Source organism: Pygocentrus nattereri, chromosome 12, assembly GCF_015220715.1.
Source record: "Pygocentrus nattereri isolate fPygNat1 chromosome 12, fPygNat1.pri, whole genome shotgun sequence".
Taxonomy (NCBI): domain Eukaryota; kingdom Metazoa; phylum Chordata; class Actinopteri; order Characiformes; family Serrasalmidae; genus Pygocentrus; species Pygocentrus nattereri.
Window position 1 is genome coordinate 36,422,873 of NC_051222.1, and position 27,230 is coordinate 36,450,102.

General features: G+C 42.0%; 1 protein-coding gene across 5 annotated transcripts; it reads left to right on the top strand.

Annotated features, from left to right (window-relative positions):
• On the top strand, nt 1–25,961 carry LOC108416963 (B-cell receptor CD22-like). Of its 5 annotated transcripts, XM_037543454.1 has the most exons (12): nt 1–28; nt 119–168; nt 440–508; nt 839–1,183; nt 1,708–1,953; nt 2,087–2,344; nt 2,949–3,206; nt 3,302–3,565; nt 3,674–3,755; nt 3,864–3,921; nt 4,056–4,127; nt 5,129–5,636. In XM_037543454.1, the coding sequence occupies exons 3-12, from the start codon at nt 451–453 to the stop codon at nt 5,147–5,149; spliced, it is 1,662 nt and encodes a 553-aa protein (XP_037399351.1). In that variant the 5' UTR covers nt 1–28; nt 119–168; nt 440–450; the 3' UTR covers nt 5,150–5,636. The 5 variants fall into 5 exon arrangements, with proteins under 5 accessions (XP_037399351.1, XP_037399350.1, XP_037399352.1 ...); XM_037543453.1 differs by lacking the exon at nt 1–28 and having other exon boundaries at nt 74–168; XM_037543455.1 differs by lacking the exons at nt 1–28; nt 2,949–3,206; nt 3,302–3,565; ... (2 more) ...; nt 4,056–4,127; nt 5,129–5,636 and adding exons at nt 22,884–23,150; nt 23,241–23,328; nt 23,459–23,504; nt 23,658–23,893; nt 25,761–25,961 and having other exon boundaries at nt 74–168.
• The last annotated feature ends 1,269 nt before the right edge of the window (nt 25,962–27,230 follow it).

Consider the following 27,230-nt stretch of genomic DNA (forward strand, 5'->3'; position numbering starts at 1 on the left):
GTCACATGTACCCAGGCAGAGGAAGTTGGTATATTAAAAAAGTTTGAATAAAGTGCAACAGCTTGTAGCGTCATTAGTGTCAACCACATGCATTTGAACGGTTCATGTATCACCACAGCTTTCATTTCTCGTCAGTTGGGCGTTGGTGATGAGACTCTATACAGAGCGGTAAGGCTGATTCTTCAGATCTGAGTAGGTTTAGTAATACCAGACTAGACAATGTTTGGTGATTATAACTAAGTATATAAGATCAGAATAGATTTAGACCACGTAAACTGCAGTTACTCAGTTCTTAGAAGTTTAAGACAAGTCCAAATTTTACTCAGACCAAAGTGTTTGTTGTTACATTACAATATAATGTGATTTAACTGCTAGCTGGATGAATCGGTTTTCATATGTTGTCTGAAAAGAGAATATTTGTTTTGTGCGATTACTGCAGGCTTTAATGCGATGACGTCACTCAGAGTGCCTCTGTCTTTTCCTCTGTTGTGTCTGCTCATGATTGTAGGTGAGTCCGAACATCTTAATGAAACATCATCTCTACAACATCACAATGGATTGTTTTAATAGTACACATGACCTAAAAGTTGTTCATGTCTAAAGCTACACCATATTCACTGTGTTCAGTTGGTAATTTGTGTGTCTCTCTACTACCTTCTTTGGCTCTGCTGCAACACCTTTAGAGCTCTTCTCAATTTGCGTTATCTCTCAGAATCAGCTCAGTGGTGTAGAGTAGCAGCTGGAGAGGAGAGAAGTGAAGCTGTAAGCTACAGTAACTCTGACTGTCTTATGGGCTCCAGACTCTGTAATCAGCTCTTTCATGCATCATATGTTTCAGGAACTTTTGGAACAGAGTGGAGTGTGAAGTACAACCAACAGGAAATCTGTGCTTTAAAAGGTTCCACAGTGTTTATGAACGGAACTTTTACTCACCCAGAAGGTCTCACAGTGACAGAGAAGTTCTGGGTTATAGATCCAGCTCTGAATCCGAGTTGGCCTGATATGTCCCAGAACCCAGATTACTCAGGCAGAGTCGAATATTTGGGTGATGAACAGAAATTAGTTTCCCTTAAACTGAGAGATGTAATGAAGAAGGATGAACATGAGTACTGCGTCAGAATCAAGACAGATCAAGAAATGCAGAAATATTTGCAAAGACCTGGAGTTAGGCTCACTGTCACAGGTAAGATCATTCAAATTTACCAAATATTGACACAATCGATCCTCTCACCTTAGACAGAGTGATTTCACCTGGTAATACATAGAGGCAGTCGTGGGCTGGAGGTTAGGGAACCGGCCCTGTGACCGGAAAGTCACCCGTTTGATCCCCAGAGCCGACAGTATGTCACTGAAGTGCCCTTGAGCAAAGCAGCTAACCCCCAATTATTCCTTGGGAGCTGCAGATAGGCTTGCACACCACTCCAGGCAAGTGTGCCCATTGCCCCCTGATGTGTGTGCTCAATAGTGTGGAGCACTAATGTGGTGTTTCACTTCACGGATGGGTTAAATGCAGAGGTGACATTTCTCTGTTGTGGGACTAATAAGGGTCACTAAATCTTCATTAATGAGTGACTGAAGCTATTTGTGGAAATAACATTTTGTTTATATAGTTAAAATGTTAGCTCCACCAATTTTCATGCTTTTTTTTATTCTATCCTTGAGTTTAGCTTTTTTTCCCCAAATGTAATATTTCTGTCATTGTCTTAGAGCTCCATGTAGAAGCTCCCGAAGAAGTGACAGAGGGACAAACAGCAGATCTGACATGTAAGACCACCTGCAGTCTGACTGACCCATTCATCTGGTACAAAAATGGACATCCTTTAACCACAAAGACCATCAAGAACAACCAGCTCCACCTGCAGACGGTCAGCAGTGAGGATGCAGGCAGTTATAGCTGTGCTGTAGGAGGATCTCAACACCTCCACTCTACTGCTCACAGCCTCAGAGTCAGATGTGAGTTTAGTTCATATTATTCACTACACTACACACTAAATACTAACCAGTGGTTTTAGCAGGGAAACAGGATAATAGATGTCTTGGTAGCATCATGCCATAGTAATGTGAAAAAGGTCATGTGTGTCTTTAGATCCTCCAAAGAGCGTCTCAGTGTCCATCAGTCCCTCTGGTGAAATAGTGGAGGGCAGTTCAGTGACTCTGACCTGCAGCAGTGATGGAAACCCACCTGTGAAGATCTACACCTGGTTTAAGGGATCAACGCCAGTAGGAGAAGGAAAAAACTACAGCATACCCAACATCAGATCTGAGGACAGTGGAGAATACAGATGCCAGAGTTGGAATGATCATGGACAGAGAATATCCACTGCTGTTCACTTAAATGTTCTTTGTAAGTTGATGATTACTGTCCCAAAACAAATGGAGAACAACAAATAAAGGTGTGAAGGACTTGGGTGAAAACCCATAAATACCTGGTTTTCATTGAATCAAATAACAGGATTTGTTGACTAATTATAGTTTAGTGTTCACCTGAAACTGGGGAGCCCCTGACCTCCTGGTTCTTCTAAGATTTTTTTGGGGCTGACATTCTTCTTAGCCCTCTTTTTCCTTTCCTTTGTTGTATGGGGGACTGTTTATTTCTTCACTTTACTTTAGCAGCTTCAATTTCTTCATCTCTTTGATTTGGGGATGTTTGTTTTTATTCTTTCACAGATTCTGCTTCTTCTTTGACTTTAAAGCTGTTTCTGTTCTTTTGCTTGCTGATTTATCTGGTCATCTGTCTACAAGCTGCAGTGCCAAAATTGTTGTTTGTCATGGTCTTAAGTGCAGCGTCTTGCCTGGTTTGTGCTAATCAGCCCATGGACTTCTGAGAATTGGAGCTCCCTGGACCAGTGATGCCTCACCACCATCAGCCTCCAGCAGAGGCAGAACCACAGGCTGATCCGTTACAGGATTGGGTAATAGCTAATTTACTTTCATTCTTGTTTCTCTAGATCCGCCAAAGAGGGTCTCAGTGTCCATCAGTCCCTCTGGTGAAATAGTGGAGGACAGTTCAGTGACTCTGACCTGCAGCAGTGATGCAAACCCACCTGAGAAGAATAACACCTGGTTTAAGGGATCAACGCCAGTAGGAGAAGGAAAAAACTACAGCATTCCCAACATCAGATCTGATGACAGTGGAGAATACAGATGCAAGAGTCGGAATGATCTTGGAGAGAGAAGATCCACTGCTGTGCAGATAAATGTTCTTTGTAAGCTTCTTGTGATTGTTTGATGCTGTATTAGATGATTTGAGGAAGCCCAGAAATCGCAAAGATCATTAATATTTTTATCTTGTCTGTCATAGATCCTCCAAAGAATGTCTCAGTGTCCATCAGTCCCTCAGGTGAAATAGTGGAGGGCAGTTCAGTGACTCTGACCTGCAGCAGTGATGGAAACCCACCTGTGAAGAACTACACCTGGTTTAAAGAAGGTGGAACCTCACCTGTAGGATCTGGACAGAATTACATCATCATCAACATCACTGCTGACCACACTGGACTGTACTACTGTGAAGCTCAGAATGATCATGGAGCTCTGAGGTCAGCTGGAGTTCCCGTCTCTTTTAAAGGTGAGAGACAAGATTAATGGTTAGAGTTGAACGTATGAGCTCTTTTGTAGATCATATTACTATTAATGTTTATTCATTTATGAAAGTTGCCTGTCTGTCTCTATACAGGCTACCCCGTGATTCTGTATGTAGCTCTTGGAGTCGGACTCTGTTTTATTTTTTTAGTCGTTCTCACTGCAGTTTTTTGGAGGTAAGAACATCAATGAAAGACCGTCAAGTTTCATTAAGTTTATTAAGCAAGGCTAAATGTTCATATTTGTGTCTCAAATGTTATTTTTTATTGATTGGTTTATTACAGATGTTCTGAGAGCAGGAGAAAGAGGCAAGATGGAAATACAGATCAACCAATCTATGCGGTGAGCTCTAGATATCAGGATCCTTTCATTCTTAATCCAGTGGTGGGCCTGCAGTGGTCAGATGTGACTGACTACTGTAAAATTTGATGTTTATCAGTGTATCTGCTCATGTTCTCAAATTGTCTGTCCTGCAGAATGAAGGCCAAAAAGACCACAGCCCCCGTCCACCTCCTGAAGACAAGTCCAGTGTATACGCGAATGTTGCTGTGAGTTCTAGACATTAGTTCTTATTACACTCTAACAGTCCATTCACAGTTTTAGAGCTTTGAGAATCTAGATAGCAAGTAACAGAACAGTCTGACACCGTGTCCAAGACTGAGGCCTCTGTGGCCGAGTGAGAGGACTCTGCCATTCCACCTCTAAACTGGAGGCAGGGAACTCCTGGATTTATACAACCAATTTAGTAAACAGTGTGGAGAGACACTGCCAGAGAGCTGGAGGTTAGAACTGACCACTGGTTTTGTGTCACTGATTGATAACGGTGGTTATTTAGGTAAGGAGACCTAACAGAAATGAGCAGATACAACCGAGCTGCCCAACACCAGGGCAGTGAAATTCAATTATACCTGTTATTCAGACTGTTCATGTTGAATACGGGGATAAAACTTAACCCATTATACATTAAATCAGTGTCCAACAATCACAGCTGGACAGCTCAGTTAGTAAAGGAGCTATTTTCTAATTTTGTTTACACTTCTAGACGTCCTGAGGGCTACATCTCACACATTAGTCCCCATAAAAGTTAAATACAGACTCAATCGTGGATGAACAATGATTATATTGTAATCACAAAGGCTTCATGTAGTAGTTACATAGTTACTACAAAGTTATTACTGTGTAATTACACAAATTTGGTAAAAATACACCAATACCCACGTTTACACACTTAAACACAAAGGTACATGCTAACACACAGTAATTACACACTATTACACCCCACATACACACTATATACAAACTAACATGCAAACATCCACTCCTACAAACACAGTGCATTCTCTCTTCACCACACACACACACACACACACACACACACACACACACACACACACACACACACAGTATTTAAACAACATGCACAGTATTTTCAACATTAGTTAGTAGAATCAATGTACAGAGTCTTTAGGCGTCAAACCAATTTAAAGGTCTTACTAAGTGGTTTTAAAGTGTGTCTGATCTGCACTAACACATCTACTACTTTACACAGGTTTTTAAGAAGCAGCGCTGAGACCATCACCAGCAGTGTTTACCACACCCACAACTGCAGCAACAATCCACTGGACAGCCACAGCTGAGAGAAAGAGAGAGAGTTTTTATTTAATCTAAAACATCAAAGTGTAACATACACGCATCTTCCTGATCTTTTATGGGTATGTTTACATTTTTAAACCCAAATCTTTGATATCAGCATTCCTGCATGTCGAGCTGCTGAAAGCCTTTTATTCCCCCTCTTAAACATTAATGTGAGGGTCTCTTTGGAATGACGCCAAAGAAGAACCAAAAGCTTTCCTTTCATTGCATCAGTCTAGAGAACCCAATCTGGAACCTTCATTTCTTATGGTCTATAGTATTAACCTATTTTAAAGACTTGGAGCTTTTATGTATTTATTGTTTCTAAGATGTTCCACCATCATATCTTATAAAGCTGTGTCAGGCCAAAGCTTTGTCTCTACATTTCTGTTTGTTTCTATAATAAAAACTATTCCATGCAGTCATGAGGATTCAGTCTTTTCTACACTCAATAGGTTCAGTGTTTACAGGTTTGTTGTCTGTGCAGGTTTTTTTAGTCTTCCAGCTCACTGAATTGTCTAATAGCAGTAAGTAAAGGTGACTGTCTGTGTTACAGGGCAGTTTAAAGCCAGAACTCTGGACACCACGTCACAACACAAGCACAACACCACAGCTAGCTGAAGGTCAGAAATCTGGCCTTTTCTGTGCAGACGCTGAGTGAATGTTCTCATAATTTAGGTAATTACACCTGTTACAACCAGAAAAGGCTAGAACTGTTAGTTCTAATTAGTACAAACTAATTAGAAATTACAGAAGCGAAAATATATTGTTGTATTATGATATGCAGGTCTATATACATAAGCTGCATTACTGTTATTCACCTCTAATAGTGAATACATAAACAGTAGTTACAGTCTTATTACATGTATTATGAATGTGCAACTACAGTTATTACAGTGACTATATAAATACAATATTCAGTCCCTCTACATATGCAGGATTTGCACAGATAATGTCTTATCAAAGGCATTTGTTTACCTGTGTTTATTCATTTTCTACAAGGGAATAAATATGAAGCTTTTAATTGGATCATTTTTCATGTTTTTAAGGAACAGGCCTCACTTCTGTCTCTGGGGCTGGTTTCATAGCAACATAGAAAATGACATCATTTACAGGAAGTCACCCTCTGAAATAATCCTCTGTCGGAGTTCACACCCTAATCTGAGACCTGCTCTTAGAACATAAACATTTCCTTTTATAAAGAAACCTGACAAATCCGAGTTAGAAATCCTTCACATGTTCAGTAATAGAAACGCTGCACAGCTGCATTGGATCATATTGGCTGAATATGAATTCATATCATGGGGGCAGTCGTGGGCTGGAGGTTAGGGAACCAGCCCTGTGATTGAAGGGTCACCAGCTTGATCCACTCAGCTGATGGTACATGACTGAAGTGCCCTTGAGCAAGACACCCCCAACTGCTCCCTGGGCCTCATGAATAGGGCTGCCCACCGCTCTGAGCAAGTGTGCTCACTGCCCCCTAGTGTGTATATGCTCACTAGTGCATGTATATGTGGGTGTTTCACTGCAAGGGTGGGTTAAATCTGTTGAAACACTGTTGAAACACAGTTGGCTAAAATGTTCAAGATTTTCATGTTTCTGAGCTGTGTTTAACACTAATCTTCCGAAAGCTACGAAAATTTTCGTAAGGGAAACCAGCGACCATGTAGCCCACTCCCCTGCTGTGAAGCGATTAACGCCCATTGTCTTGGTAATGATATGGAGTGCGGTGGAAGTGGAAACCCCCCATGCCCACCTCGAGCTCATACAACTCCCAAAGCAACGAACGTGATACAACTTCAAGGTAAACTTGAAGTTACAAGTGGACTGTATATGTTACCGATCCTACAACAAGCGGCAGAAAATTTGTAGACCCGTGTTTCAAAAGTTAAAACTCAAGCGAACGTAGCAGCAGACGTAGAGACGACTGTTTCACTAATGAATCCCGCTAAACAATAAAAAAACCTACAGTTTGAATCTCGCTCTTTGTACATTTCTTTTACTATAATATATAATGATATTTTTCGTCATTGAACACTTTCGGTTCTGCGTTTCAATTCGTTTAAGCGCTGTTTCTGTCATCGGCAATCTTCACGTGCGTGTGCATAGTGCTGAGAACGCAGACTTGGGGGCATACACCGTCAGCAGCGCACCATCTGATCTGTACACCTCCGTGGATAGCTTTTTACGTCCTTTGGCGTTTTTGGCTTCCAAAGGAATTGATCGTCCCAAGCAGAGTTGTGTTGGATTCCAGCAGTCTGTTAGCCAGCGATAGAGATGTGAAGTAATTGTCTGTGGCTACAGTTCTGCCCTTTCCCAGGTATGGCTTCATAAGTTTCATAACCACATTCTCGGACACTCTTTCTCCCTTGGGACGATCGGGGTCCTTTCCCAGATATGGAATAGCGTTGCACATGTACTTGGTGTTCAAGTCAAAAGCAACCCAAAACTTTATTCCAAATTTGTCAGGCTTTGATGCAATGTATTGTGTGAATGGACAGCGGACCTTGGTGGGAAACAGCTGCTCGTCGACTGTAAGATGTTGTCCTGGGTTGTAACACAGGTTGCAGTTCTTTACAAATCGTTGCCATATGTCCGAGATTGCAGCAAATTTGTCGCTCTTTGCACGCTCCGCACGGGTGTCCTTGTTGTCAAACCGCAAGTACCGCATAATTTCTTGATAGCGGTCCCGTGGCATTGTCTCCTTGATTGAAGCCACAGCGAACATTATCTATCTATCTATCTATCTATCTATCTATCTATCTATCTATCTATCTATCTATCTATCTATCTATCTATCTATCTAATTCAATTGCACGTAGCAGATGACGTACACACGACTATTTCACTAACGAGTCCCACTAAATAACAAAATAAACTACAGTTTGAAGCTACTCTAGACAGAATATACTCAATAAAGGCAATAAGAGGATGAAACAAATACATGTGGTGCTAAACAACATTATTCTGATCAAATCAGATACAAAAAAAAAATAATCTGATATACAACAAACATTTAGCAGAATATTATATCTTTGCAGAGGATATTAGTAGTAGTATTAGACTTTCTGTGTGCACCACAGAGCTGCTGTCTCAGTCCTCCTCTGTGAATTAACATAATAAAGGGTGATGTATGGTCCTGCTAATTGCTGGCAAGAAGGAGGGGTGATGTCCTGAGGATCTTGAAATCTCAGGAGGACTAGTGTTAAAGAACAGGTCTCACTTCTGTTTCTGGGGTTGGTTTCATAGCAACAAAGCAAATGACACCATTGACAGCAAGTCACCCTCTGAAATGAACCTGGCCTCATATTTCAGAAGAGTCTCTGTCAGAGTTCACACCCTAATCTAAGACTGGAAGGAGAGAACAACTGTGACTTCAGGCAGCAGCAGGTAGAAGAGGTGAAACTGGGTAGCCCTGCCTGCTGTAATGGAACGGAGCTCTCCATCAGAACATCACACAGAGCTTTAATATCAGACCTGGAAAATGAAACCCACTGGTTCGTGGTGGTCTTTTCATGCTGTTTGGCGTGATGTGTCATGTGGATGTGTGTGAGAACAGTAGGAGTGGTCATTCAGTTCAAAACCATTTTCATAAATGAGGCAGTGGATAGGGCAAGATGGAGGCAGATGATCCACTGTGGCGACCCCTAAAGGGAGCAGCTGAAAGAAGAAGAAGAAAGTGCTGCTTTCACTCACTCTCCTTGTCTCCCGCAACGATGCAACATGGCCTCTTTGTTTACACCTGTGATCAGCTGATCGCACTGAAGCCGGTCGGCATGGCGACCAGGACAATGAACATCCCCGAAGAGCTTTGGAGATGGACGCACAGGGGATGCAGAGGAGGAACAAACCAGCGCACAGGGAAAGCGAGGGAGAGACGGCGGAGGCTTATGGAGAAGAGGGGATATAAGCTACGTCTCCCCTCCCTCATCATGGGCAACGTGAGATCGCTGGCGAATAAGATGGACGAGCTAACAGCACTAGCCAGGAGTCAGAGGGAGTACCGGGAGTGTAGTCTATTGTGGTTTTCAGAGACATGGCTACACCAGGACATTCCAGAGGACAACGTTTCCATCAATGCCTTCCAGACTATTCGGGCTGACCGGAGCTGCACCGAGAGCGGTAAGTGTAAAGGAGGAGGGCTCGCTGTGCTAGTTAATAACCACTGGTGTAACCCTGGTCACACTACCATCAAGGAACGTGCCTGTTGCCCGGACATTGAGCTGTTGGCTGTTGGACTCAGGCCATATTATTTACCATGTGAGTACTCACATGCTATCGTGACTGTTTATGCCCCCACCTCTGCAAACCCGACGTCAGCAAGTTACGTCATTCATTCAACTATAGTGCGTCTCCAAACTCAATACCCGAGTGCTTTTATCGCCAAATCGGGTGACTTTAACCACGTCACTATCACCAAGGCACTACCACACTTCACTCAGTATGCAGACTGTCCCACCAGAGAGGAAAGAGCACTGGACCTGCTGTATGCTAATGATAAAGACGCATACCGCTGCTCCCCCCCTTTCCCCCTGCTGGTAGGTAAGACAACAACTTGTTGAACCTCAGTCCCTGAGGAGACTTATGAGGCATTGCAGGATTGCTCTGTGGCTACTGATTGGCCGGCACTCTGTGAGCTGCACGGAGAGGACATAGATGGGCTTACAGAGTGCATCATGGACTACATTAACTTCTGTGTGGACCCCACTGTTACAACCAGGACTGGTAAACGTTACCCAAACGACAAGCCGTGGGTAACAAAGGACATTAAGGCTCTCCTCAACAAGAAGAAGAGAGCCTTCAGAGCTGGAGACAAGGAGGAGGTGAGAAAGATCCAGAGGGAATTGAAGACAGCTATCAAGGAGGTGAAGATCAAATATAGGAGGAAGATGGAGTGGAAACTCCAGCAGAACAACATGAGGGAGGTCTGGAGTGGAATGAGGACCATTATCAGCTTCAGGTCCAGTAACAACAGAGGAGTAGAGGGCAGCGTGGACGGGGCCAACAAGCTAAATCTGCCCTGATGGGCTTCCACCCAGGGTGCTTAAAGCCTGTGCCTTCCAGCTTTGTGGAGTACTGCAACATGTCTTCAGCATGAGCCTGAGACTCCAGAGGATCCCTATGATGTGGAAGACATCCTGCAATTTTCCTGATCCAAAGACGCCACAATCCAGTGAAGCCAAGGACTACAGGCCAGTGGCGCTGATGTCCCATGTCATGAAGACCATGGAGAGGCTTGTCTTGGATCAGCTCCAACCCATAGTCCAGCCTTTTCTGGACCCCCTCCAGTTTGCCTATCGGCCCCGCCTGGGAGCTGAAGATGTCATCATCTACCTGCTCAACCGAGTATACGCTTACCTGGATAAGCCAGCCAGCACTGTGAGGGTCATATTCTTTGACTTCTACAGCGTGTTTAACACCATCTGGCCTGCACTTCTGGGTGATAAGCTCACAGTGATGCAAGTAGATGCCCCCCTTGTGTCCTGGATTGTTGACTACCTGACTGGCAGACCACAGTATGTACGCCTGCAGCACTGAGTTTCGGACAGAGTGGTCAGCAACACTGGAGTTCCACGAGGAACTGTCCTCTCTCCCTTCCTCTTCACCCTCTACACCACAGACTTCAGCAACTGAACAGAGACTTGCCACCTTCAGAAGTTTTCTGATGACTCTGCAATATTTGGATGTATCAGCAAGGGTGAAGAGGATGAGTACAGGGCGACGGTGAAGGACTTTGTCGCATGGTGCAAGCAGAAACACCTGCAGCTCAATGTGACAAAGACAAAGGAACTGGTGGTGGACAAGGCACCTGTGTCCATCAGGTGGGTCGGTGTGGACACTGTGGATGATTACAAATATCTGGGTGTGTATACTGACAATAAACTGGATGGGGCTAAGAACACTGATGCCCTCTACAGGAAGGGCCAAGGTCGTCTCTATTTTCTGAGGCACCTGAGGTCCTTCAACATCTGCCGGACTATGCTCATGATCTTCTATGAGTCTGTGGTGGCGAGTGCTATCCTCTATGCTGTTGCATGCTGGGGAAGCAGGCTGAGGGTGGCAGACGCCAACAGACTCAGCAGACTGATCCGCAAGGCCGGTGATGTTGTGGGTGTGGAGATGTACTTGCTGACGGCCGTGTCGGAGAGGAGGACGCTGTCTAAGCTGCAGGCCATTATGGACAATGACTCCCACCCACTCTACGACATGGTGATGAGACACAGGAGCTCATTCAGTGCAAGACTCATTCTACTGAAATGACCACAGAGCACCACAGGAGGTCATTCTTACCTGTGGCCATGAAACTCTATAACTCCTCCCTCAGTGTGTGATTCACAAAGTGTGGTTCATCTGTGCAAAACTCAATAACAAACAGTTCATATGTGTAATAATAATAATTGGGTGCAAAATCTCAGAGGTGCAATAATTTGAACTGCTTTATACTGCATGACTCATATTTATTATCACAGTCACCGGCACTTTAATATATTCATAAGAGCTTAAATCTCGTGTACATATTGCAAATTTCTCTTTAGCTTTGTTTTAAATTATTAAAGTGTTTATTGTTTTACATAAATGGCTGCAACTGTAACAACTGCAATTTCCCTCTGGGATCAATAAAGGATTCTGATTCTTATTCTTGAACTGGACTACTCCTATGAATGTGTGTCTGCTTGTGTCAGTTTAAAGAAGCAAGATAAGAATCTGTTGCTGGGGTTGAAGTCATGGCCTTAAAGGAAATGACATCATTTCCAGGCCTCAATGTGTCAAGTTACTGCGCCTTCATATTCTAACACTAGAACGTGAGCACACTCTGAACTGAGAGCTGCTTTAAGAGCTAAAACCTTCTAATGTGAGTTTGATTTGGCTGTAAACGTGTAGAATGACACATCATTATTTCTAACATACGTTCCTACAAACAGAATTAAAGACTTGATTCATTATTTACTTTGAAACACTCAAGAGAAAAGATTCATGTTGTAATCAATGGAAATATTACAAGCTTTAAAGCTGCAGTACAGAATCTCCTTTCAAGAGAAAGACAAGGAGGGATGATCCCTCATGACATGACACATCACAGCTGCTGCTGTGGAAGCAGATCTAGACCTCACCCTGTTCTTCAGATGATCTGATGGTGTTTATTCTATCAGCTGGGTAACACTGTACTGAGATCAGCTCTGATAAACACACCAGTGTTCATTACTGCTTCATACAGTAATTATGAAGGTGTAATTAAGAAATGGAACTGGTTGAAGTTCGACGTCACTACATATATAATGTTAAATAATTTAATATTAACCACTGATTGATTATTCAGACTTTACAGAAGTTAAAGGTAAAGTTCATCTCTTGCACCTAAGAAGGTCACTTGCCGTCTCTGACAGAAGGAAGTATGTAAATGAACCTGACCTTGTCAACTGAGCGCAGTAGCTTAAACGTGTTAACCACACGTAGTTGAACATCTCAGTTCTGTCTCTGTTCTCTTCATTTATCATCTGGACTTTGCAGACGAGCCTCGTTACTGAAAGGTAAGATGTTTTCTTTAATTCAGAATATTGGTTATAGCTTATTAGAAATACATGGTACATATTTGATTATTTATATTTAGATTGATGTTTCTATCATTTTAGTTTCAAGAAAGTTCAGTTGTCTCATGTGGAATTGTTCTGGTGAAGAGGCCGGAGAACTTTTATGTTCACACAACACAAATTACATAAAACAAAGTAAAAGGGATATCAAGATCTGTTATTGCCTGAGAAACACAATGAGATGCCTTAAATCTAGACTGTGGTGGGAGGATAACTCTGAATGAAGAAGGTGATCCATGTTGCTCAATATAGAAATTCCTTCTAAAAAATCTAAAAAGGTTCTTGTTCCCCACAGTCAGGTAACCATAATTTTAAACTATGGAAAAATTAAGAACTGATAAAACACTTTATTATGCATTACACTTCATTATAGTAACAGCATTTAAAGTTTTGAATGTAGATCTGGAGACAACATCGCCAAATAAAGTTTAAGTTCAAGAGTTCAAGAGTTTTATTGTTGTATGCACAGAATAAACAGGCAGTTACACTGTACAATGGAATTCTTACTTTGCTCCTCCTCCATTCACCAACATGATCTTAGAAAATATAGAAAATAAAATATTATATATACAGCATCTCAGAAAAGTGAGTACACTCCTCACATTTCTGAAACTTGGTTATAACTTAAAGTAGTCACTGTGCAACTTATATAGCAGTGCAGATTTACTGGCCTCTGAAAAGAACTCAACACACAGCCATTAATGTCTAAATAGCTGAGAACACAAGTGAGTCCACCTGACAGTGAACATGTCCAAATTGTACCCAGTTGTGTTGTCGTCCCTCCTTGGTGTCATGTGACTCATTAGAGTTACAGGGTTCCAGGTGTGAACGGGGAGCAGGGCTGTTAAATTTGGTGTTTTGGGTACAATTCACTCATACTGGCCACTGGATATTCAACAAGACACTTCATGGCAAAGAATCTCTGAGGATGTGAGAAATAGAATAATTGCTCTCCACAAAGATGCCTGGGCTATAAGAAGATTGCTCACACCCTAAAACTGAGCTGTAGCATGATGGCCAAGATCACACAACGGTTTTCCAAGACAGGTTCCACTCGGAACAGGCTTTGTCAGGGTCAACCAAAGAAGTTGAGTCCATGTGTTCAGCATCATATCCAGAGGTTGGCTTCAAAAAATAGATGCCTGAGTGCTACCAGCACTGCTGCAGAGGTTAAAGAAGTAGGAGGTCAGCCTGTCAGTGCTCAGACCATACTCTACACAGTACAGCAACTCGGTCTGCATGGTTGTCATCCCAGAAAGAAGCGTCTTCTGAAGCTGACACACAAGAAAGCCTGCAAATAGTTTGCTGAAGACAAGCAGTCCAAGAACATGGATTACTGGAACCATGTTCTGTGGTCTGATGAGAGCAAGATAAATTTATTTGGCTCAGATGGTGTCCAGCATGTGTGGTGGTGAACCTGGTAAGGAGTACCAAGACAACTGTCTCTTGCCTACAGTCAAGCATGGTGGTAGCATCATGGTCTGGGGCTGCATGAGTGCTGCCGGCACTGGGCAGCTGTGGTTCATTGAGGGAAACATGAATTCCAACATGTACTGTGACCTTCTGAAGCAGAGCACGATCCCCTCCCTTCGGAACCACAATAATGACCCCAAAAACACTTCCAAGGTGAGAACTTCCTTGCTGAGGAAGCTAAAGGTAAAGGTGATGGCCAGGCCAATTATGTCTCCAGACCTAAACCCAATTGAGCACCTGTGGGGCTTCCTCAAGCGGAAGGAGGAGGAGCACAAGGTGTCTAACATCCACCAGGTCTATGATATTATCATGGAGGTGTGGAAGAAGATTCTAGTAGCAACCTGTGCAGCTCTGGTAAATTCCATCCCTAAGAGGATTCAGGCAGTGCTAGATAATAATGGTATTGACATAATATTGACACTCATTGACACTCATTAGGACGTGTTCTCTGTGAGGTGGACTCACTTGTGTTGCCAGTTATTTAGACATTAATGTTTGTGTGTTGAGTTCTTTTCAGAGGACAGTAAATATGCACTGCTATGCCAGCTGTACACTGACTACTTTAAATTATATCCAAGTTTCATTTCTATAGTGTTGTCCCATGAAAAGCTAAAAGAAAATATTTGCTGAAATGTGAGGGCTGTACTCACTTTTGTGAGACAGTGTGTGTGTGTGTGTGTGTGTGTGTATATATATATATATATATATATATATATATATATATATATATATATATATATAAAATGTAATTTATATAACCTAAGTAGCAACAGAAAAAAGTTCAAATGAACAGTTGTATGTGCAAAGTTGAAATCAAAGTTACTTGTGCAAGTACGTAGAGCAGCGGTTCATAAAGTGTCTGTTGTAAATAACAGTAGGCTTCTGTGCAGTAACGGATGTAAACAGTGGGGTTCTGTGCAGTAACAGATGTAAGCAGTGGGGTTCTGTGCAGTAACGGATGTAAACAGTGGGGTTCTGTGCAGTAACGGATGTAAACAGTGGGGTTCTGTGCAGTAACAGATGTAAGCAGTGGGGTTCTGTGCAGTAACGGATGTAAACAGTAGCGTTCTGTGCAGTAACGGATGTAAACAGTGGGGTTCTGTGCAGTAACGGATGTAAACAGTGGGGTTCTGTGCAGTAACGGATGTAAACAGTGGGGTTCTGTGCAGTAACGGATGTAAACAGTAGCGTTCTGTGCAGTAACGGATGTAAACAGTGGGGTTCTGTATAGTAACGGATGTAAACAGTAGCGTTCTGTCCAGTAATAGATGTAAACATTAGCGTTCTGTGCAGTAACAGATGTAAACAGTAGCATTCTGTGCAGTAACAGATGTAAACAGTGGGGTTCTGTGCAGTAACGGATGTAAACAGTAGCGTTCTGTGTAGTAACGGATGTAAACAGTAGCGTTCTGTGCAGTAACGGCTGTAAACAGTGGGGTTCTGTGCAGTAACGGATGTAAACAGTAGTGTTCTGTGTAGTAACGGATGTAAACAGTGGGGTTCTGTGCAGTAACGGATGTAAACAGTGGGGTTCTGTGCAGTAACGGATGTAAGCAGTGGGGTTCTGTGCAGTAACGGATGTAAACAGTGGGGTTCTGTGCAGTAACGGATGTAAGCAGTGGGGTTCTGTGCAGTAACGGATGTAAACAGTGGGGTTCTGTGTAGTAACGGATGTAAACAGTGGGGTTCTGTACAGTAACGGATGTAAACAGTAGCGTTCTGTGTAGTAACGGATGTAAACAGTAGCGTTCTGTGCAGTAACGGCTGTAAACAGTGGGGTTCTGTGCAGTAACGGATGTAAACAGTAGTGTTCTGTGTAGTAACGGATGTAAACAGTGGGGTTCTGTGCAGTAACGGATGTAAACAGTGGGGTTCTGTGCAGTAACGGATGTAAGCAGTGGGGTTCTGTGCAGTAACGGATGTAAACAGTGGGGTTCTGTGTAGTAACGGATGTAAACAGTGGGGTTCTGTACAGTAACGGATGTAAACAGTAGCGTTCTGTGCAGTAACGGATGTAAACAGTAGCGTTCTATGTAGTAACGGATGTAAACAGTGGGGTTCTGTGTAGTAACGGATGTAAACAGTGGGGTTCTGTGTAGTAACGGATGTAAACAGTGGGGTTCTGTGCAGTAACGGATGTAAACAGTGGGGTTCTGTGTAGTAACGGATGTAAACAGTGGGGTTCTGTGTAGTAACGGATGTAAACAGTGGGGTTCTGTACAGTAACAGATGTAAACAGTGGGGTTCTGTGCAGTAACAGATGTAAACAGTGGGGTTCTGTGCAGTAACGGATGTAAACAGTGGGGTTCTGTGCAGTAATGTATGTAAACAGTAGTGTTCTGTGTAGTAACGGATGTAAACAGTAGGGCTCTGACAGCAGCAGTACAGAGTATAGAAGGTGCAGTTATTGAGTGCAAAGTCAGTCAAAAGTTGGGAGGGGGGAAGTGGGAGTGAGTGAGGTGTTCACCAGCCTGATGACCTGTGAATAGAAACTGTTCATCACTCTTGTCGTCCTGGACTTCACACTCCTTTAGCGTCTGCCTGAAGGTAGGAGTGTGAAGAGTCTGTGCTGGGGGTGTGTGCTGTCCCTGATGATGTTTTGTGCCCTTCTGATGACCCTGGTGTGATAAATGTCCTGTAGTGAGGGGAAGGCTGCTCCTGAGATGGACTGGGCAGTTTTGATTACACGCTGGAGAGCCTTCCTGTCCTGAGCAGTGCAGTGTCCATACCAGGCCGTGATGGGGCTGGTAAGAACACTCTCGATCGTACTCCTGTAGAAGGTGCTGAGAATTTTGGCTGACATGCCAAATTTCCTCAGTCTTCTCAGAAAGTATAGTCGCTGCTGGGACTTCCTGATGATGAGGTGTGGGTTGTGAGACCAGGTGAGATCCTCACTGATGTGGATGCCGAGGAATTTGAATTTCACCCTCTCCACCTCAGTCTCACCAACATACAGGGGTGTGTGTAGCTCCCGCTTCCTCCTTGGATCAACAATCATTTCCTTGGTCTTGTCTGCATTCAAGGAAAGATTGTTGTTATGACACCAGGCCACCAGCTCAGCCACCTCCTTCCTGTACACTGTCTCATCCCCACCAGTGATCAGTCCAATGACTGTAGTATCATCAGTAAACTTGATGATGCTGGTGTTGTTCTGGGAGGACACGCAGCCATAAGTGAAAAGTGTGTACAGAAGGGGGCTCAGCATACAGCCCTGGGGGACCCCTGTGCTCACTGTTCTTGTGCTGGATGTGTGGCTGCTGACTCTGACTGACTGGGGTCTATCTGATAGAAAGTTCAGCACCCAGTTGCAGAGGGCAGGTGTCAGTCCGAGGGTGAGGAGCTTTTCTGAGAGTTTGTGTGGGATAACTGTGTTAAATGCTGAGCTGTTGAAGAGCATTCTGACATACGTGTCCTTGCCCTCCAGGTGTGTGAGGACTGTGTGAAGGGTAGTGTTCACTGTGTCATCTGTGGACGATGGTATGAAAACAGAAGAGGGTCTATAATGTTTGGAATGGTCTCCTGTATGTGAGTCATGACTCTTCTCTTGAAGCACTTCATCATGATTCGGGTGAGTGCAATGGGCTGATAGTCATTTAGGCTGGTCACAATGCTTTTTTTTGGGACGGGCTCGATGGTGGTGGTCTTGAAGCAGGATGGCACAAAAGCTTGCACGAGGGACCGATTGAATATGTCCACAAACACAGCTGGTTCTGATGAGCAAACCCTGAGTGCACATCAGGGAATGTTGTCTGGGCCGGCTGCTCTCCATGTGTTTAATCTCTTCAAGTTCCAGTGCATATGCACTGACGTCACAGTCAGCAATGTGTTCTGTGTGGTCTCCTTAGTTCGGGCATGGTGGGACGTAAACAGCCAGAATAAACAGCGCTGAACTCAGATAGAAGGGTCTGCACTTCACCATCAGCAGCTCTATGTCAGCTGAACAGTGTTTTTCAACAGTCGTTATGTCTGAACTCCACCTGTTGTTCATGTAGATGCAGACACCGCCGCCTTTGTTCTTCCCCAACACTGCCGTGAGGTCCCTGCAGTAGACGGAGTGCGTTTCTAATTGGATCACTGAGTCTGAGTTTCTGTGAGAATAAGAGCACTCTCTGATCTCACGCTGAGTTGTTAATCTGGGTCTCACCTCATTCAGCTTATTGTCAAGGAAATGAACATTAGCTAACAACAGGATAGGTAGCGATGGCCGTTTAGCCCTAGCCCTTGCTTTTAGCCCAGCATGTAGCCCACCTCTCTTGCCCTGCTTGTGCTTTGGCCATTCTGTTGCTCTGTGCTGCTGGGCCTTGCAGGCTGGTGGTGGTGGAGGACAAGTGGAAAAGAAAGTTGAAGTCTGAAAGTCTAAAGGAAAGATCATGATGAGCTTTACCGATCTCCAGGAGCGCCTCTCTACTGTACTAACTGTTCTGTAGGTATACTGTACATTTAAAATAAATAATAAACAGCATTGGTTGCAGGAGGAACACACAGATGTCTTCCACGGTGGGCACCATCATTATCTCCAAGATGCTCCATGTAGCTCAACAATAACTTCACCTCATTTAGAAGCTGCAGGTCATAAATACTCTGAGATGTTTAAGTAAATTCTGTTAATATGCAGCTGTCTTCATAATATAATAAGCTTTTTTCCTCAGTCAGGTCATCAAACCACACAGTTACTGAAAAAATAAGAACTGATTAAGTAAAACACAGACTTCATTTTCACATCAGCAATAAAAGTGTTTAACCTCTTTAGGAAGATGAAGATCTGGAAACCTTTCATTTAATAATGTCATTAACTAATAAACTCTTGCAGGCTGCCGTGATGAGGTCATCGAGAACGGCTCCTCCTCTTCCTCTGGTCTTTCTGCTCATGACTGCTGGTGAGTCCGTGTTTGTTGTGGTTTGTGGTTTCTCTCAGAATCAGCTCAGTGGTGTAGAGTAGCTGCTGGAGTTGGAGAGGAGAGAAGTGAAGCTGTAAGCTACAGTAACTCTGACTGTCTTATGGGCTCCAGACTCTGTAATCAGCTCTTTCATGCATCATATGTTTCAGGAGCTTCTGGAACAGAGTGGAGTGTGAAGTACAACCAACAGGAAATCTGTGCTTTAAAAGGATCCACAGTGTTTATGAACGGAACTTTTACTCACCCAGAAGGTCTCACAGTGAATGAGACTTTCTGGATCATAGACCCAGTTAAGGGTGTGAAGAAGATTGATCTGAGTAAAGACCCAGATTATTCAGGCAGAGTCGAATGTTTAACTGATAAACAGAAACACTTCTCCCTCAAACTGAGTGATGTGATGAAGAAGGATGAACATCGGTTCTGCTTCAGAATCATAACAAATGTAGAAAAAGAAAGATGGGCAGGTGAACCTGGAGTTCAGCTCAGAGTTACAGGTGAGTTAATCAGCCCATTGTCCAGCTATAAGACACAGCTCTGGATTCAGAGTAATGTTTATTCATGACTGCTCTGAATATTCATGTTGTTTTATCATCACTGATTTTATTAATCTGCTCTAATGATGTTCAGCTTCTGTTCTGATTCACTCCTACATCATTTTATCTGGTCTTACTCCTCATTCAGTTTCTCTGCTCACATCTGAAAATGTTTACGTTCTAAACTGGCAAGATTATTATTTAACTATAAATTCTAAGAATAAACTCTTAGTAAATGTTAACCCCCCCCAATACCACCCCCACCCGCCCCCACCGCCACAAAACAAAACAAAGGAAAAAATAAATAAATAAAATCACTGGAAGGTCAAAACTGTCTTGTGTTAGAGGAAAAGAGATTTTTAAGTTTTTCTCAAAATTGAGCACTGAGCTTGATTCTCTAATAAAAAGTGAAGCTCCCCAGTTTAGAAGCAGAATAGCAGAAAGGGTCTCACAGAGTTTTCTATATTTTACAGAAGATCACTATGTGAAGATCTAAGATCCCATAGTGGAACATAAATAGACAGATATTCTGTGATGTCAGCAGTTCTTTAAAGTCATTTTGAAACTTATAAACCAGTAAAAGAACAGTCAGTGTAGGTCTTTTAAAACAGGAGTGATATGATCTCTCTTTACTGTTTTCTTGGGGAGCCCTGTAAGAAGAGCACTACAGTAATCAACTCTACTTGTAGCAACGCCATTATCAAGTTTCTCTGTATTGATTGGAAACGGCGAAACTAAAGGCCCTAAAACTGAACCTGGTGGGACTCCACAATAAATACTTTTTTATGAATGATCTGAACTCTCTATTAACGAAAAATAGTTTAAACCATTGTAAACCTGTGCTTGTTATACCTACCCAGTATTTAAGATGCAACAATTTATTTTTTTCTATGTTTTTCTATGTAATTCGGTGCATCATGGTACATCTTCCACTCTGGATTCAAAACAGTTCCAAAATGTGAAGATGATCTCCTCAGTCCATTGATAGACTGATCTGGTTTCAGTTTAAATCTTTATTCATATGCCGAAGGCAGGGCAGGGGACAGGTTTGTCACTGTCCTTGATAGTGATGTAGCAGTGGTCAAGCATCTGTTCTCTTCAGGTAGAAATTTAATGTGCTAGTAGCATTTGGGCAGAACCTTCTTCAAGTTTGCCCTTCTTACAGTCCCCAACCACAATAAAAGCAGCCTCAGGGTGAACGTTCTCCAGTCCATTAATGTTTTCATTCAAAACCTCCAATGGACGTGACGTATCTGCCTGAGGTGGGATGTAGACTGTGGTGAGAATCACTGAGCTAAAGTCCCTGCACAAGAAAAAGGGTCGAACCGCTACATCTGCTCCCCATCAAGAGTTCACAATAACACATACCCCTCCGCCTCTGCCTTTACTAGAGTCCAGAGCTCTGTCCTGATGATAGATGGAGCAGTTGGTCAGTGTGATGCCTTTGTTTGATATTGCTGCGGATAGCCACATCTCTGTGAGCTCTAAATCACGGCAGCTGAAACCTGATCCATGATGTACTGCAATTCAGTGTTGTACTATGACCCTTAGTGGTAGGCTTTCAGCTCTGGTGCTAAATGTCAAAACATGATGTAAAACACGATAAAAACACCTTGGCGATGGTACCAACTTCTGTTATTACTGCGAAACTTATAGAGATTTGCAGGAAAACTTTTCTGAAGAAGCTTATATTAGCCTTTTATTGTTAATCCTGCATCATATGTTAGCTCTTCTCTTCAACTCAGCATTTCAAGAATTTATTTAGTGCTGTAGCACTTGCAGAGTTTTAACACAAGCACAGTTTAAAAACACAAAAAGGCCCAGAAGGGTCCTATCCATAGCCACCTCATCCTAGCCAGGACGTACAACCACATCAGGTCATGCCTTGGATGAACTCTCAGAATGTAAGGGAGTGCATTGCCCAGACTCCTCCGAGAGATCATATGACTTCTCAGCTTCCTTCTGACTCGGAGTCCGAGACAGACTACATTGCCCACAATCCTAACAGGGATCACGTGACTTCTGGCACTCCTGTACAGACCTATCAGAGCTCACAATCCCTTGATTACTAAGAGATGTCGCCTGTGTATACTTATCACATGTCTAATTCAGATAGTTTATAAGCTCAGGCTTTAGTCTTAGTCAGTGCGAGGTATTGCTTCCTGGTGAACTTACTGAGCGTTGATTCTGATTGGATTCTACTGTTATTTGAACTTTGCTTGTTTATTCAGTCTGTTTTGCTTGTCCCTTTTGTACCATTGCCTTGGACTTCTGCTCTGTGTTTTTGGAACCTATTGGCCTGCCTTTTGACTACGTCTTCTGCCTTGCCCTGTTGTCTTGTTAGCTTGGTGTTGTGATCACCATTGTGATCCTTCTCCGCTTGGTTTTGACCCAGGCTTGTTATTTGACTACATTTTCGCCTCGTGATGATAAAAATCAATCTTATCTGTTTTATCCGCACATGTCTGAATTCTACTGAATGGTTAAAATTACCATCTGAAAAATGTGACATTTTAATAGTTTGATACTGTATTCCCATTCAATTCTGTTATGGTCGATGCGCCTGCTGCATACGTTTTTGGTGGCTCACTATCAAAACATCTGCATTAATTAGTGTGTGTTTCATGTAGATTATATGTACATGAAGTTAGCTTGAGTTTTATCATGGGAAAAAAAATAAGGCCAAATCTGTGTAATTCTCATGATTAAGATTCACTGACTTTACAGCTTTTCCCTTCTAATCTGATGATCCTCTTATTGTCTTAGAGCTCCATGTAGAAGCTCATGAAGAAGTGACTGAGGGACAAACAGCAGATCTGACATGTAAGACCACCTGCAGTCTGACTGACCCAACATTCATCTGGTACAAAAATGGATGTCCTTTAACCCGAAAGACCATCAAGAACAACCAGCTCCACCTGCAGCCGGTCAGCAGTGAGGATGCAGGCAGTTATAGCTGTGCTGTAAGAGGATCTCAACACCTCTGCTCTACTGCTCACAACCTCAGAGTCAGATGTGAGTTTAATGGTTTATCTTTTATTTTCTAGAAAGCAGGTCAATATCAAATTACTCATCAATATTTAGAGAAATGGAATGATGGGTTAGATCTTAAACCTCATGTATTGAGTGATGACTAAAGACTACTGATATTAAAATCACCCTATCATATCTGTCTGTAGATCCGCCAAAGAGGGTCTCTGTGTCCATCAGTCTGATGAACTCTGGTAAAACAGTGGAGGGCAGTTCAGTGACTCTGACCTGCAGCAGTGATGGAAACCCACCTGTGAAGAACTACACCTGGTTTAAAGAAGGTGGAACCTCACCTGTAGGATCTGGACACAGTTACAGCATCATCAACATCCCTGCTGACCACACTGGACTGTACTACTGTGAAGCTCAGAATGACCATGGAGCTCTGAATGGAACTGTGATGGTCACTGTTAAGAGTAGGTGGTGAATAATAAGAGAAATGCTGTATTTCATTGCCCACTTTTAAAATATTGACAGATGAAAGTGCTAAATTATATTTTCTGCAGGTCAGTGTTTCTATGGTTTGTTGACAGTTTGGATTGCAGTGGGAGGAGGAAGTGTTGTTTTCATCAACGTCTCAATCTGCATCTGCCTGTCAGTAAAATATAGCACACATCTCCCTACAGTGAGACAAAATGACTTTGGGCTAGTGACAATGTAATAACAGATGAACGTAGTAAATTAGACTAATTAGAATGTATTCATTTTTTTGCTGTTTCTACAGGATGATGAAAAGAGCTGCTGGTAAGGATCACCATGAGTCACAACAGGTGAGATGGCTACAACTGAAATGACCATGTAATGTAATGATGTACACTAGAAGGTTATATTTGTTTCATGTGTGGGAGCCACATGAGTGTTCAAACCTGGATCACTTCAAGAAACTGTTGGTGAGATAAGAGTCTTTTCTGCCTCATTTCCAGAACATCAGACATTCAAACTGTTCTCCATGCATGCTTCACCATCAGGATGATGTCCCCTACACCACCGTTACACGCAGAACAGCAAGACCTGCACAGGCTGCTGACTCTGCTGCCTCTGGAGCTGCTGATGTTCTGTATGATACAGTCAGGATTCAGAATGATGAAGTGACCAGCACTGACCAGCAGGGGGAGCACCAGTATGCCAGCGTAACATTCCACCACCCTGCTGCCACTGGGTGAGTTTCACTGAGCTTTTATTTAAAGTTGACCAGGTGAAGTTTGGTAACACTCTATTTTGACGGTCCACTGTAAAAGCTTTGTAGACACTTGGTCTGACTTTCAGTCACGTTTAGGTAAATATATATTAAATGCAGATGAACCTGAAGTACAGCATAAAAATTCCATGAAATCAAACTAAATATAATCCGAACTCCTGTTGCAAAACTGAAAATAAATTTCATTTTACTCTTTATTCTAGTAGCAAAAATGGAAAATTAACAGAGAAAAGAAAATTCAAGCTTCATGATGGTTTTGGTTTAACTGAGCTTTGATTTAAAGCTGTCAAGACAAACTTTAACAATCAGAAATTCTGTACTGTAAGCATCTTTATGGGATTTTCAGTGTTACGTTAGACCATTCAGAACTTACAGCAGGACCATTTAGGACTTTTATGAAAATAGCCGAGAGTGATAACTCTGATTATGTAACCTGCACAAGAGAAATTCTAGTGAAGTACATGTAGACATTCCGATATTATTCACAGGGCCTCATTTATACATGCATGTTGTGCGCTTCATGGGTGTATTCTCAGAAAAAGTATCATATTTAAAGAATGATAATGAGGTTTGGCTTTTAACACTATATATGTATATATATATATATATATATATATATATATATATATATATATATATATATATATATATATGTAAAGTCTTTATTAAGCCTTAATCAAATAAGGAGCTCTATATAACTGTCTGCTTGTGACTAATTTATTAACCAATACCCTCAGTAAATTAACACCTTCTTAGGTGCACATGTTAACTAGAAAAGTAAGATTTCATGACAGAACAGGGTTGAGTTCATATACTTGTGGTATAGTGGTAACTGCTGATTTTTTGGTAAAGTATCAAAAGAATAAACCAAATTAATGTTTTGTTGATACAATCTGATTTAAATTCAATGTTTACTTAAATACTAACTTTCAAGTTACAGTAAGTGCTGAGCACAATATCGTGATCCATAATACACGATAGAAAGTGCTATAAAATGCTTAACTCACTTTAGTTACTACTTAGCAACAAGCAGCCAGTTTATTAGCCAGTTGTTATTTAGTGACACTTTTTTTTTAAGCCCACAAATGGGCAAATTTCACCTCTGCATTTAACCCATCTGTGAATTTTAACACCACATACACACTAGTGAATACACACACACTAGGGGGCAGTGAGCACACTTGCCCAGAGTGGTGGGCAGCCCTATCCATGGCGCCCGGGGAGCAATTGGAGGTTAGGTGTCTTGCTCAAGGACACCTCAGTCATGGACTGTCGGTGCTGGGGATCGAACCGGCAACCTTCTAGTCACAGGGCCAGCTCCCTAACCTCCAGCCCACGACTCCCCCATTAGCTTGATTAATGTGTTTGCAGATATTTCATTGATGAGGTTTGACAAGATCATAATAATATAAACCTAGAACGATGTGCACAAGATGATGATGAGCTCTTCACAAATAAAGGAGCTGTAGAAAATGTTTATTTCACTAGTTACTGTTTAATATCAGCAGAGCTGAACTCAGCACTGTGAGCAGCTTCACAGAGTTAGAAGATCATTTAGATTCTCAGTGAAATTTCAGAGGCAGAACTTTGTTTTAGGTGCAGCTGCTGTTTTATCAGAAAAAGGTCTCTGGACTGTTTGACTAATTCAGTTCTCATCTCAGCATCATCTGCTGGATCAACACTGAGTGTGTTAAATAAATGGAGAGTAGTGGAGATCATGTTCATTAAAGATGGGAAAGAGTCAAGCTGTGGTTTAATGTTATAAACATATTTTGATCTTCTGTTTTTAGAAATGAAAGGCTGAAGGTTCACCTTCTTTGTTTTGCAGGCCTGGAAATCAATATGTGGATACTTCAGTGATTTACAGCACAGTCAGAAAAGATTAGATCTGCTGAGAACTGCTATTCAGTTGGGTGGGGGTGTTGGGGGGATTGGTATTGATGGATTCTCATGATATATTGAGCTATTCTTTGTTGTTACTGTACATGAATCTGAACTGTCAGTAGTGAAGAGGATTAAAGCTTTATAGTTTAATATTTCATTTTTCACTTTCAGTAAATATCATATATGACAGATTAGATGCATTATAAACCCAAATCTTAATTTGTATCCAATTACCTTTTTTATCATTTTAAAATTTTATTTGTATGTTTAAAACCTTTATAGCTTAATAAATAGTTTATTGTTGTGCTTTATTAGGAACTATTTTTTGACAGAAACATATTTCTCTGGGAATTAATTTTTCCTTTTTCAAGATATGAACTCAGTCTTTGTTTTATTTTAAGTCTGACCTTATTGGTATTGAAAGTTTGTTGGATTTCTGTGAATAAAGGCTTCTTTATTAATTAAACTCTCATTTGTAGCAGTTCCTTGATTCCCATTATTTAAACCCCATAAGATTCATTTTACCAGTTTACACTTTGTAAAGTCATTAGTAACTGACAAGTTACACTGAGACCAATAAGATACCAATTTGTGTAGGATATGCTAAAATGATCCCAACAGAGCATCGAGTGTGACCTGCTAATGTGTTACATGGGATTTTTTTTTAAATATGAGTAAAATAGGCTGGAAATCCTTGATCCTCTACAGAAGACTGTATGCGGTGCTGTACAGTGGAACTGGGCTCTGCAGGTTCTGCAGTGCTCTGGGTGGAGGTGGTAACTTCTGCATTAGCATTAGAGAGAGTGGAGAGTTGGAGTTCATTACCCGAGTGATCGATGTTCTGAACACACAGCAACTTCTGAACAATGAGACCATCAACAATGAGCTTCACTCATTAGGAAACTTACAGCTTTACCTCCAACACAGCCTGGATGGTAGATTGTGAAGCAATATTGACCTAAGATTTTTATACATACGTGGATTTGATCTTTACTTTTCTGTCATTATAAATCTCCACCTGTAGAGGGCAGAATGACACAAAAATTAGAATTAGAGTTAAACACTGAAAAAGTGAGTTTTAGTACATGCGGATTATCAGTGTTGCTGAGTATCAGCATCACGGCAATGTCAGAAGTAGATACTTCATCACTTAAAATGCAAAAAAATAAAATAATAAATAACAAAATGCTGCAACTAATCCAGCCTGAACTTCCACACGTTCCCCCTCTGCAGCTGATGCTGTTAACTGTGTGTGTCTGTCCTTTGTAGAGTGTGTGAGTGTTTCAGTGACTGTAGTAAGAAAAGTTCAGGTTCTATTAGAAATCTTTACTCCACACAGCATCTGAACATTAGACTGCAGGGAGGCTTCCTATGAGTTCTACTTCAAAAGCAGCACAATATACAGAAACTCCTC